This window comes from Tympanuchus pallidicinctus, unplaced genomic scaffold (assembly GCF_026119805.1).
Source record: "Tympanuchus pallidicinctus isolate F22 unplaced genomic scaffold, pur_lepc_1.0 scaffold6, whole genome shotgun sequence".
Taxonomy (NCBI): domain Eukaryota; kingdom Metazoa; phylum Chordata; class Aves; order Galliformes; family Phasianidae; genus Tympanuchus; species Tympanuchus pallidicinctus.
The window spans coordinates 29,941,056-29,955,617 of NW_026294780.1; the positions used below are offsets into that span (position 1 = coordinate 29,941,056).

The 14,562-nt window shown below is 36.0% G+C and overlaps 1 protein-coding gene across 2 annotated transcripts in view; it reads right to left on the reverse strand.

The window, feature by feature from the left end:
* Nucleotides 1-3,372: 3,372 nt before the first annotated feature.
* SCEL (sciellin) overlaps nt 3,373-14,562 on the reverse strand; it is a 47,807-nt gene continuing 36,617 nt past the window's right edge. For both annotated transcript variants that reach the window (XM_052664419.1, XM_052664418.1), the window contains exons 13-18: nt 13,502-13,561; nt 12,049-12,138; nt 9,692-9,766; nt 8,670-8,778; nt 6,833-6,935; nt 3,373-6,078 (exon numbers count right to left, since the gene is read on the reverse strand). In XM_052664419.1, coding sequence (XP_052520379.1) covers nt 6,062-6,078; nt 6,833-6,935; nt 8,670-8,778; nt 9,692-9,766; nt 12,049-12,138; nt 13,502-13,561 — 454 coding nt within the window. In that variant the 3' untranslated portion in view covers nt 3,373-6,061. The remainder of the gene's footprint in view (nt 6,079-6,832; nt 6,936-8,669; nt 8,779-9,691; nt 9,767-12,048; nt 12,139-13,501; nt 13,562-14,562) is intronic.

Genomic DNA, 14,562 nt, shown 5'->3' on the forward strand with positions numbered 1-14,562 from the left:
CCAGCACCATCACAGTGCTCTCTCACTCCTCCTCAAATAGATAGGTGGAGAAAATAGGATGAAAAAAATCTCATGGACCCAGATAAGAACTGGGTGATCACTCACCACTTACCATAATGGGCAAAACAGAATTGGTGTGAGGGAAATTAATATAGCTTATTGCCCACTAATAATCAAAGTAGGGCAGTGAAAAAACAAAAGCAGATTAGAAACAGCTTCCCCACACCTCCTCCCCACAGGTGTCATAGGACATGGAGAATGGGAGCTGTAGTCAGTCCATAACACTTTGTCTCTACTACTGCTTCACTGTCACAGTCTCCCACTCCACATGGGTCCCTCTCAAGGGATGCTGTCATTTCTGAACTGACCTTGTGTGAGTTTCCCATAGGCTGCAGCTCCACAAGGCTCCTCTCCTCAAGCTGCAGCTCTGGCTTGGGACTGCTGCTATAGGATCTCTCCATAGGCTGCAGCTTCCTTTTGGAGCAGCTGGAGCTGACTCTCTTCTGATATGGAGCAGCTGCTGGGCTCTGCTCACAGAGACTACCCTTGTGGGCAACATTACCAAAATCTCAGTACATACGCCCAGTACATTCTGGAACACTTAATTTGTTCCATTATGCAGTCTCTGCCAGCCAAACCTCTGAGGCTGGACAGGAGCTGCACAGTAAGCAGCCCTGAAACAATCTGTATACAAAATAAATGTTGCTGTGGCAAAGGCATTTTGCAAGTGCGCTCACTGGACTGATGAAGGACTTTTGAATTATGGTTTCTTTTCAGCTATGTCTTTTCCGTGTATTTGTTCAGATTTCTTCAGGAGAAGCAAAGTCCCTCCTACCCCCACTTCACTGTTTCCTTTATGTTCCTATTGAGAAGATCTGATTCTGTGTTAGAAAGCTCAATTAGGAAACAAACAGAAAGTGGAGTTCCCAGAGCACGTGCTTTCCTCTGAGTGTCTGGGATGTCTCACACTGCAGTGGAAGAGGCAGAAGAATTAGTATTTCTGTTTTCTTCCTCAAGCTTTCCACAGATGTCACTCATGTCAAAACTAGCATGCCTACTCCCACAGAGAATTTTCGTCTGCAGAAAACTGGTATTTTACTTCAGAAAGTTATACTGTTACTTTGTTAAAAGGATAAATACATTCTCAGTTGTATGGGTTTTTTTGTTTGTTTGTTTTTTGTTGTTGTTGTTCTTTTTTTGGTAGATTTACCAAATATTAGTACTCAAAATATTTGAATGTCTGGGATTACAGTGCTACATGTTCAAGAAGCTGGTATCCAATTCTTAATTATAACATCTGAGCTAGAGACAGAGATGACATAATTCCAGATTCCATAGCTGGATACTCCCTAGAGGAACCAGAAGATGTGAAGATAAATATTTTATAGAGTATTCATCTTGCAGTCAAGTTTTATTATTGATTTCAATGACACCATTATTTATGACAACACTATTACTTTTAAATTCCTATCCCCAGTTTCAAAAGCACTAACTCTGCTTGCCCTTAATTGGCTTCTTTGCACAATACTTTCGTTTTTTTCTTAGTCGTTTTCCCCTTTTCTGCTAGTTTTGTGTATTTTGACATGTGAACACTAGTATTTATTCCTCCATTAGGAAAAATACCATGAAAGCTAGGAAAATACTGAATTTTCTTTTCAGAAATGACTATTCTTTTCTTCTTTTTTTTTTCTTTTCAGAGTATGTAGTTTTAAAATATTGGCTGCCATTGCTTTGACTGTAACAGCTGTCTGAGAGTGCTAAACAGATGTCTGAAGACTATGCAGCAATGCCAAGACTCAGACATTGATTCTAATGGGCCAAAATCGGGAAGTTTTAAGTCTTGGCACGGGTAAGAAGAGGCTGTAGCCGACAATTTATAACTCACACAGGTATAAAACCTCCTGAAAAGCAGTAAATTATAGGTAGCTTTCTTGGAAAGGGAGGTGAAACCTGTTTTCCTTGAGCCATGTCCACAGGTGCAGAAGTACCACCCAGAGGCCGCTATGCTGAGTACTGCACAGAAAGAGGGAATTAGTTCCCATCCAGCAGAGTTCAGAGGCAAAAAAAGGCAAAGAATATACCAAAGCTTAAAAGAGATCATCCTCTGAAGTCTTTTCTAGTACACTCAAATGAAACTCACCACCTCACACTCCCTCACTATCCTGCTCAAGCCAAAGCTGAGTGCACCCAGCTCCTCTAATGGTGCTAGAAGGGAGCATGATGTTAACAGGGATAAACAGAGAATCATAAAGACTGCTTTTAATTATGAATTAGACCACTTTGATGACTCAAAGAAATTCCAGGATGTTCTCTTTGCTTCTGGGATTTTTTCTATATTTTCTACTCAATAGTAGTTCCTGAGGGTTCAATAGGCATACAGATATCGAGTGTGCAAAACTGTGCAGATAACCTGTGGTCTACAGGCTATAAGAATTCACCCTGCACAAGTCATGGAACATGGCAAAAACATGAATGGGAACATACTTTATTTCACACACCAGAGTATTAAACCATCTGGTTAAAACATAGGTAGTGCTGGGGGATAAATTAATCATGTCCCTCCTACTTTATGGGCAGTGCTCTTTTGAAAGAGAACACTACCATCTCCACGATTTTAAAAGATGAGAGTTTTGAGGGTGTCCGATACTAGCAAATGTGCTTTGAGAATATCTGCAGATTCTTATCCCTAAAATGCATGGAGTGTTTCTTAGATCTTCATTTTACTGATGCGGGAGATAAGAACTGAGTTGGCCAGGCCAGGCAAAGCGCATGACACTTTGAAGATTTCAAAGTCAAAGAAGTAAATATAAAATAGCCTTAAGATCTCTAGGACTATTCATCACTTACGTGGTTAAACAAAACATTTTTTAGTTAACAATTTCAGATTTTGGCATATCAAACCTATCTAGGTGTCTTTATCCACTGTCGTTACGGAATGGAGTGTGTCTCTGCTGTTAAGCTGGGGTGAAGAAAAATGAGATGATCTGGTGCAGTGGAAAGGAAAAAAGAAGGCTACAATTCTCTCTTGCAGTCTGATACTTATTTGACTGGAAGCTAGAACTGTCTCCTCGGGTATCAGTAGTTACTGTGAACAACAAGCAACCTTAGGATCCTAAAGCAAAAACAATGAGGAAAACCGGTATATTTTATCCTAAATAATAGGATTTTTAAAATATCAAGAGAAGAAAGTGTGTAAGTGACTCATACGTGTTTAAGGAGATACACACTGAACATGTACAACTTCCAACATGACATGCATCTCCATATCAAGGAGAAATACAGAGAGCTGTCCTACTGAATAAAAGCAAGGACCGTTTGCAGTTGACCACATTTTCATAAGCTAATGAGGCTCTACAAAGAAGAGAGACTGTCTTGTCAAACTCATGGAGGCATTTATTGCAAGAGGAAAAAGACTAGAAGACAATATTAACATGCTTGTCACTTTGCTTCAAGCAAAGACTGAGTATTCTGTAAGAACCTATATAGGATACAGCGGAATACAGTACAACAGTGAAACAGTTCTTGTGACGCTCCTCCTACTTGTAAATATGTAAATATGTAATGAAGTAGTTTTGATGCCATCTACATATGTATATGCATGAATGATTTTTTTCCCCTGTAGAGCTATGCCCAAGATTTGCAAAAGAAACTATCCATTACACACTGAGAAAATGGGCCTGATGAATCACAAAATCCCACATAATTTAGTACATCACCTCTCAGTGCAGCTTTTCAGTCTAATTTAAAGCATTATTGAAGATAACACATTCATTAAAACAGCTGTCAGCAAACTGCTCATTTCAATAGCTCATGGAAGTACCAGTCAAAGAGAAATAAAACACCACATGCTAATGATATGCAAAAAGGACAAAAAACAATTCCGTTTTGATACATCGCTATTGAGATGTTAATTTGATTTTTTTAATGACTACTGCTATCTGTGCTTTTATATGGTAAATATCACACATCACAAAACCAGTGTTTCTTTTCAGGAAAATTACAACATATGATAATTAAAAAAAAAATAAAATCAATCCACATTGCAAAATAGCCAGTGCTGTTCAGCAAGGATGAATTGATGAGCACAGAATTATTGTTTATTGCTTCTGTATTGTTACTTCTCTGTCAGTGATTATTTAAGTACCAGATATTTGGATCCATAGTTTTCTCCTGGTTTCTCAAACACTGGAATGCACTAGATTCTAATGTGCTGTCTCAGGTAAATATCCAGCAACTTCCATTGTAATTCAGCCTTAGGAATAACTGTTGGTCTCTGAACAGGACCAAATTTGTCACCCATATTAAAACTCCTCTACGGATTTTCTCCACCAGTTTTGCAAGTCTCATTACACCAGTAATGCACACGGTAATATTGATAATAATTTAACTAAAGCATGTCATCAGCAATGGGCACACAATAGAAAAAGAAATAATAGAAAACAGATAATAACAGATTTTCTAAAGCTACTACCATTAATTCATAATCATTTTTCATAAAAATAATTAAACAAATTATGTACTGTTACATGACTCTTTTTCATACAACAGTATGTACACTCTTTACGCTAGGCTAAAAAGACTGCATCATATTCAGTTGAGGGCCCAAAGGTTTAAATCATACAGAAATTCTTACCTCCTGTCTCTATTAGAGCAAGTGCAAACAAGGAGAGGAAATCTGGCAGTGACAGACATTCAACAATCTAATATTAATCTATGGATTTGGCACTTTTCAGTTTTGTAAGCTCTGGTCAGGTCCAGCAGATTCCAAGCACTCAACTCTGTCACAGTCATAACTAAGAAGTCCTTTTCAGCAGAGAGGTAAGGGAGGAAAATCAGTTCTGAATATTATGATCTAAAACACCTCAAAGCATAGAATAGCAGTCGATATCTTTGTTTTTCCAGTAAACCACTGAAATAATTATTTTAGGCAATTAAGGCAAATAACAATTAAGTGTCGCAGAAACATAACAGAGAATGAAGTCATTTCAGTTTCTGTGCTTCAACAGACATACACTGTCCAAAAATAAAAAGCTTTCAATGTAGGCTCAAGAGAAGGAGGTCATCTGTCTCGATGTCAGTGTCTAGAGATCAGAACTATTTACCCCAGGTTCCTTTGTAAGCAGTGGAAAGTAAAATATCTGTTCATAACATGGCTAACCTCATCATAAAATAGATACTTTCAATCTGACCAACCAGTTCCTAAAATTATATACTTCCTCACCGAAGATGTTTACATTTAGAAGAGATTAATCCATCCCAGATATTTAGACAGGCAGCTTGATAGAGTAAGAAACACAAGTACAACATAATGTCAGGCAAAGCACGTATTCTGTGACTTCATGGCAACTATGAAGTGTGCACTTCTTAAAAAAAATTCAACTGCTAATACAATGGTTACCAGGATTTAAGACATGGAGTGGGATACTACTGTGATAAATCAACTAACAATTTTTTTGTTTATAATGCCTCTGCCGTTAATAAAGGGAGATGTATTCTCCAAATATACTTGTTCTATCTTAAAATTATCATTTAAGTTATTTGGGAAGAATCTTCCTCTGGAGATTCACGTCTATCTTCAAAGCATGAAGAAGAACCCACCTCACTCTATATGAAACCAGTAGTTTTAAGTGAATAACTGACTTCTAGATGGCTAATCATAGATGAGATTAAAACCTTTCATGCTTCACAAAGATAACAGTTTCTTATTTATAAGGAGATATGGTTGCAATAAAAAGAATAAACAGCCTTCAGAACTGATGTGTAAGTTTATGTCCTACTCAGAAGTATGTCCTATTCAGAGCATTTCAATAAATTATCATTAGTTTTACATACAGTTTAGCAGTGATGAATATACTGAACAATAGATATCTTGTTTTGCTTTCTGGAATCTGTGTATGAAAAGGCATCTCAATTCTCATGGAATTCATTCCTTTGAGAACCATGCAGTAGGGCATTCTAGAAATAAAAACTGATTGTGTTCCTCAACAGTTTGAAGTAACAGGCCAATACACTTAAGTAAACACTAGTGGGACTTCTTTGTCTTACTTTCTGTATGTCAAAATTAGTAGATCCATTTTTCTGCAAGAGAAAAAAAAATGATTAGAGATGCCAAACACAGAAGCAGTCTCTAAATGTCATACAAGTAAAACTTTAGGTCTTCTTTTTTTCTTAGAAAATCAATCGGAGTCTGATTATCACTTCTTGTCACTTGCTGAAAGATGGTATATACATTTATAAAACAATATGCATACTTTTGGTATTTCTTTCTACAGTTTTATAACAGTTACAATGTCTTATTTTTTAAATATGATTAATTGTAAAATTCACTCTTCCCATCAAATTTTGCAATGGCTTAACAACACTGTTCTTTAACAACACAAATTGATTAATTTCAGTTTACATGATCATATCTCAAAAAAGCCCATAAGGCAACACTAGCTTATTATAACTTTTCATCTAGGTTTAAGTTTGTCTTTATTTGGTATAGAAGTACTGTTTTATAGTATTATGAATTAATAATTGCCATGAACAAAGAAGATTTAAAGTCTAACAACTTCTAGAGAAGTTAATGAAATAAAAGCTTCATTCTTTGCCACCTTGCATATTTGTTTACTCACTATCCTCCTCACAAAGTAAAGAATGTCAGTCAGTATAATATTTTCATTATAATTTAATAGATGTTTTTAATTTCCCTTTTTATGGGGCAGACTTTGAAAAGGTTAGCATACACTGATATAAGCAAAAGCAACAGACTTGTTGTAATACACTGAAGTTTTCTGAATGTTCCTTACGTTTTTTTCCTCTGTTCGATATAATAAATCTTGCATCTTACCCTTAATTTTGGAGTAGCAAGGCTCACAATGTACAGTTTGTCTGTAAATCCAAACACTGTCTCCTGCTTTCAGATCTTCCAGTGGTCTTTTGCATACTTCACACTTCAAAGTGCAAGTAAAAGTAAAAACAAAAAATAAAATAAAGCCCCTCACTACTATTCATTTCCAGCATACGCATTCATAAAGCAAACATATCCAGATCAGAACAGCATTTGTGAGTACTGTAGTATCATGAATTCTGAATTTAAAAAAAAAAAGAAAAAAAGAAAAAAAGAAAAAAAGTATTTACATGAAATAAACTATAAATGTAAAAATAAAATTTTCAGACCTCTAGAAGTCAGATATCTGAATCTCGGCTGGTTGTCTAGGTTCTATTTATCATCACTAACCTCTCTCTCTCCCCCAGACATTTCCAGAGGGTAATTTCTATCTTCACTTAGAATTTGATTCTAAAACAAGATGATTCACCATTTCAAGATCCCCTTCTGTTTTCACTGAGTAAAGGAAGCATAATTAAACATCCAACTCAGAGTAGAACTCAAGGAATCTGAACTTTCTTATTTCAAACTTTTTATAATACTTTACCTCAACCATTATATATATTTCCCATTACTGGAGAATCCAGAGATTTCTTCAACAAATGTAAGAAAAAGCTAAATTCTGAGCTAAATTTCCCTTGTTTCATGTCTTGAACTGCACAGATAAACACAAAGACTGACTTCCCAAAGTCACAAGGAGAGCATACACTGAGTGTATCAAGAAACACTCTCATTCTATTTACAGAACAGAATTTTGAACATCAGATAATACTTACTTGCTTAATTTTCTGCCAGTACTTTCATAAATGTGTAGTTACAGAAAACTTAAGCTGACTTTTGCTGGGAAAACACATTGCCAATTGGGAATATGTATCAAAAAGGATATAATCTAATCAGAAAGCTTAAATATTTAAAAAATAATTCAGCTGATAACAACAGAAGAAATTATCAGTCCTAACTGCATTCAAAAATAATTCCTCTTTATGTGGGTTCATCCATCTAAAAAGAATGGAAGCAAACCAGAGTTTGTATTTGTAATAACAATTTTGAGAAAGTATTACACAGTGATTGTCAGAGATGAAATTGCATTTCTAGTGCTCACTATTCAGGTTTGGGTGACTTTTCATGCAACAGCTGGGTAAAAGAGTAGGTCTGAGAAACAGAAACTATGGTAGACTGGGCAGAAAGTGATCTATGCTAATGAGGGGGTTTTGCACAAGTAATTATTGTTACAACAACAAATCATGCTTGAAGATGCAAGCAGAATTAAAATTATTGTATTATACAGCAGAAACTCTCCATAGCAACAAAATCTTAACTGATATTTTGATCCCAATGGGAAAGTGATTTCAACCCTATTATTTATGTAAATTCTTCTTACTAGTGCCTTTGAGTGTGGCTTTAACCGAGAAAATTCACAAAACTTCATAGAAAAGAAGTAGAATAAAATTTTACAGTATGATTAAACTATAAATAGGATATAATTCACTGTATCAGTCGGGAAGTATGTATAACTGAAGGCTTATAAATATGAATGACATTCAGGATATGTCCTGCTGTATCCTTTATCCTTCTGGTTTTTGCAAGAGAATGGAAGGAGAGGGAAGGAGAGGGAGAGGGAAAGGACTGGGGAGGAAAGACTGGAGACAAGTACTTCCTAGATTACTCTTCTCCTTTAGTATGCAAGCCTTCCTCATCTCCCACGCCTAAGGCCTAACTATTCACTTATTAGATGTGTAATATAACGTAAGTATTATATTTACATTTTATTTCGTAATAGTAAGTGAAATTTTCTTACCTTGAAGCAAGTTGAATGACAGCAAATTTGCAAGGCATCTAAGATCATTTTGGCATCTATGCCCAAGGGCTTCCTGCAGTATGTACATATATCTTTTCCAATTATACTCCTGTGTATATAATATAACATCAGCTGTCAGAAAAAGAGCAATCTCAAGGAGAAACCTGATAATCTTAGTGCACTGTGTGTATTTTCAAGGCAGCTATATAGGACATGTGTATAAAACAGCTCACCTAGTATTTATAACAACATCAATGTTTTTAAATATTTTCTCTTTTTTTTTTTTTTGCATCCTTGTAAGCCATCAGTGTATGTATTAGCTAGGTGCAACTGTCAGTGCTGCTTTTGTATTATAAAATTAACTGGTCCTGCTCCTTTCCAGTCAATGATAAAACAATGTATTCATTGTATTTCTTAATCATCCCCAGAGTTTCTTATACTTACATTGAAAAGGATACAAGTTTTTATGATTCTATGCATTTCCAAGTAATGGAAATATCCAAATTATCTGAACTGAAAGCAGTGTGCACATTTAATTTTTTTTTTCTTCTCAAGACATATTACTGATTTGAACAAATATTCTTCTATGCGTGGGAAAATATTTACTGGTGTGAAAACATGAAATTTTTAATCAGCATTATCATGTGGACCTATTCTCCCACATCCGGACTTAAACTTGGTCACATAAACACTATTTTCAAAAAGGAATGAAATTTTGCAGAGAAAGTAGCCAGCAGAGTTAGAAACCTACAGAATTACAAATCCAACTCTACCCCTTAAGGCCCTGGCTATTGTTTCTAGATGTTTTATATGTCAGCTCCAACAAGCCCACATAATATTAGGCTGCCAAACTGTAGTAATGATTTGAAGACAAGATCCCACTGAAAGGGAGTGCTGTATGAAAAGCTGTCTGACTAGCCTAATGATGACTTCCACTGCTCTCTTTTGTTCGAACACCTGAAAAGCTAATGTAAAACATCTGTGCCCTTTGATACTGCATAACATTATTAATGTGTACTTACTGATCAGAAGTAGAGTAAACAGTTTTGATAGTATTTCCAGTTATATTTTCATCATAGGCATGACGTGATGAATTTCTGCAAGGCAGTAAATACATAAAAATTATGAAAAGCTACTTTTTATTATAAAAGGCTTCACTACACGGATCATATGGAAATTAAACAAATGTAACACTGTTGTAAAAAAAAAAATCCTATTTAGTTATGAGTTCTTTTTTTGCTTTCATCAAGAAATATATATTAAACAAGAAAGTGTAACTTGGACATAAAGTATCCCTACACTGTGTTTACATGCTGTATGATTCTTTAGTATTTCAAAATGAAACATTCCACAAGGCTACTCAGTGAAATCTACACTACAACAATGGTTTTGCCTGTGCTCATATCTCAGCCTATATTATACTTACTATGAAATGGTGACATGCTGCGTTTTTGCAATTTTTGTCTTCTTTTACTAGTCCTCTGTCCAACTGTCAAATAGCTGAACAAAATTACAGTATGTCCCTAGAAGTAGACTGAGGGTCTTTGTAATACAGGTTGTTTCATGTGTAATTTGCATTCCTTGCGATAACTGAATTTAGCTGCCAGAGCAGTTAATTTTTCCTTTTTTTTTCCTGGTTACTTTTACTTGTCAGTTTTGTTTGGCATGAAAAGGATGAGCAACTATATGACAGCTGAACAAGCCATCTTGTCATATATGTTTTGAACGTTTCTGAACTGATTTAATTACCCTCATTCTTCCAGAAATCCATAAGGTATATGCTAATTCATGGAATCATAAAATCACCAAGTTTGGAAACGATCACCCAAGATCATCCAGTCCAAGCATCCCCTATCACCAGTATTCCCCACTAAACCATGTCCTTCTGTCCACTACATCTAAACATTTCATGAACACTTCCAGGGATGGTGACTCAACCACTTCCCTGGGCAGCCCATTCCAGTGCCTGACTACTTTTCTGGAGAGGATGTTTCTCCTAACATCCAGTGTGAATCTACCCTGGTGCAACTTGAGGCCACTCGCTTTAGTTCTATCTCTAGTTACATGTGAGAAGAGGTCAACCCCCACCCCGCCACAATCTCCCTTCAGGTAGTTGTAGAGAGCATTAAGGTCTCCCCTAAGCCTCCTCTTCTCCAGACTGAACAATCCCAGGTCCATCAGCCACTCCTCATAAGACCTGTGCTCCAGATCCCTCACCAGCTTCATTGCCCTTCTCTGAATACGAACCAGGGCCCTGAGGTCTTCCTTGTAGTGAGGGGCCCAAAACTGAACACAGTACTCAAAGTGAAGCAATTTAATGTAGGTACAACAATAATGATAATTTAACATAATTATTATGTTTCATATCAATCTTGCATGCTATTATTCAGTAACATTGTGAAATTTTTTATACTTATATGTGCTTGCAGAATGTCTTTTCAGGTAAAATTAACAGACTGACAACATGCATGTGTGGGGTATTATACAGCCCAGATAGACCTTACATTTACCTGTCTTTTTACATTTGTTGTAATATAAAAATACATTTGTTGTATTTTATGCAACACCAGAAATCTATTAAAACTGCACAGATAGTGAGAAATGTAAATGATAAATATTTTATATTTTACAGAAGATAATAATACGCATGCCATTTAATAATAATGCAAGCCTGGATTTGCTTGTCACAAAAAACTTCCTCAGATAAACATGCAACGATTTCCTCTTACCAAGAGATATGGTTTTTAGCAAGTTCTATTTCATATCCCTATAACGCATTTTTTTCCCCACTCAGAATTGAATGCTTTGAGTGACAGAGTCCAAATAGAGAAGGAGAATTGGTTTTAAAAATAATTTATACTTGATTAAAAAGTCAGAAACCCAGGTCACAGCAATAATGTTTGGAGTAAGAGATGAAACAAAGGCTAAGATTCATCCCATACAGCTTTAGGAAATTCAGAAGCCAACTCAGTGAATAATGTAATTTTTTCTTTACAGCCTTGGAAAGAAATAAGCTCTCCTACAGCACGGTGCATCTAGCATCTAAGTAATGTGCTGGATTACCTTTGCTCTACTGATTACGTAAGAATTTTGGCTCAACAACTCTTCTAAATTTCATGTGGCCTCAGCCACATCTCTAGAGCTACACAAGGTATACCCAGCCCTGCCCACTCTGTGCACTGAAGGTTTGCTTTGTGGGCTTGTATTTCTGCAGGAAAAATTTGAAAGGGGTCTGGCATTATATCAGAGACCAGTGTGAGGTTTTCAAATATCCTTGAAATTTCTTGCATAAAGATGCTTTCTCTTTCTTTTTTTTTTTTTTTTTTGGCAAGAAATCGCACTTCAAATGTAACGATTCTCAATTAATTGTCCACTGTACCTGCTCTTTCTTCTGCTGTCACTGAGGTAGGTTACTTCTGGGACATTATTTGAAGCACTTGGAGGATTTTCATATATTTGCTTAGTTATGCTAAAAAAAAAAAAAAAAAAAAAAAAGGCAACAAGAAAGCAGTATTTATAAAAGTCCTTTTCAGCTACACAGCCTTCAGTTACACTTTTGCCCATAAATGGAGCAGCTTATGTTAGTGACAGCAGTTAAAGAAACCTATTGTTTTCCTACTGTTGCTGAATTGTTGCTTATGGAAAATAACAGAATCACAGATATGTAATTTTAAGCCCCTCAGTTTATGCTAGTGGATAAATACATATCAGAAACTTCCCCTAACTTAATTGAACCTTAGTTTCCTCAAAGTGCCCACTGAGGTTTTCAGCTGTACAGTAGAGTTTCAATGGTTAATAATATTCTGCATATTCTTAGCAATATTCCACAGTATTTTATTCTCGTTTTTACTGTACTTTAGTTCCAGCTCAGAAATTTAATATTTTATTTATATATATACATACATACATATAAATACTAGACTAATGTTTTCATCAGTAATGATGAGCTAAACAGATACAGACTCTTATTTCAAGAAGTAAGATTATGATTCAAGCAGAATAAACCTTGTCTTCTGCAATTTTCCATCAGTAAAGATAATATGCCATCAAACAGGAATAAACCTTGTCAGATAAATTATAGGATTTAAGTAATAAGTGCTAATAATTTTCTTCACAATTTTACAAAGCATCTCAGACAAAAGCTACTCTTGTTTGGTTTGCCAAATGTTATATTCTGAAACAATTTGATGATTATAAGCCTTAACTCTGGATGTTTGGTCTGCATTTTGATTTATTTGCCAAGCTCTAAAGCTTTGCTAAATGAACCTCACTCAGTGCCGGTCGCTGTTTTATATGCATAGCATGCTGTGTCAAGCAGCACCCTCTATTGTGCTTTAGTACTAATCTGGCAGGCTTCTTTTCAGAACTGAAAGAGAAACTCATTCACTTTACATATTCAGTGTTATGTTCCTCTGGTCTGTTAAGTGGAACTGCTAGGATAAAAATGCTTATATTAAAAAAAAAAAAAGAAGTACTTCTGTATTCAGATAGCTAAGTTTTTCTTCATAATTTATATATACAACTAAATGGAAGACTACAAAAATACCACATGAGTGGTACCTGATAAGATAATACTGCCTTCACATTAGTTGACAAACAAGCATCAATGATTTTTTTAAGCTGTGAATATGTTTGCTTATGTTGCTTTGCTAATACATTCAGTTATGCTGCTATATTTAATTAATCTGGCACATTTTATAAATAATATACATATCTTACATGAGTTATGCACATTCAGCTTATTTGCATTAGGTATTAGTGTTTTTAGATACCACACTGAACAACTACAGCTCTTGCTATGTGGTCTTTAAATTTTAGACAGAACAATGAACCTTTTTCTACTTTGGTCATCAGGAGATTTCACTTCCACATGATCACCAAGGTCCTCATCTCTGTGAAAGTTAGAAACACCTCAAAATTAATCAAGTTATTTGATTAAATTTAAGCATTTTACATGCGTTGAATTTTGTATGTTGAAAAAGAAAAAAAAGTGTATGCACTTAACAAGGAATGTTCCTGACTATACTGAATGTATACTACAATTTCTACAAATCTTTACTTATGAATTAAAAGTTATCATTTCTAACTACAGTATTTTTCTGGTTCTCTCCACTGTGTCACTACAGAGATACGACATACTACTCAAAAAATCATATACAGAATCACAAGAGGGCTGAGGCTGGCAGGAACCTCTGGAGGCCATCTGGTCCAACCCCCTACTCAAGCAGGGCCACCCAGAGTAAGGTGCCCAGGCCCAGATCCAGCTGGCTTTTGAAGACATCCAAGGAGAAGACCCCACAATAAGCTTCTCCATTTATGGGCATTCCTTTCTGGGAAACCTGTGCCAGTGCTCCATCACCCAAATGGCATAGAAGTGTTTCCTGGTGTTCAGATGAAATCTCTTGTGTCCCAGTTAGTGCCCACTGCATCTTCTCATTGCACCATTGAAAAGAACCTGGCTGTGCCTTCTCTGCATCCTCCTCTCAGGTATATTTAAAGTAGTTGATACGGTCTCCCAAGACTCCTCTTCCCCAGGCTGAACAGTCCCAGCTCTCTCAGCCTCTCCCCAGAGGATAAATGCTTCAATCCCTTGATCATCTTGGTAATCCTCTGTTGGACTCTTTCCAGTATGTCCATGTCTCTCTTGCATCATAGGACTGTATGATAAGCCAGGTTGGAAGGGTCCTTGGGAGGTCTCTAATCCTCTGAGTTCTGATCAACTCACTCAGGATTTTTTGCAATTGACCCCTGAAAACCTCCAAAGACAGAAGTAGCACAACCTCTTTACCCAAGCTCCTCCACTGCTGAACCTCCTCCTTATGCAATATCTGAATCTCTCATTTCTATTTATGACTCTTACATCTCATCATCTTGCCATGCTACAGCTGAAGAG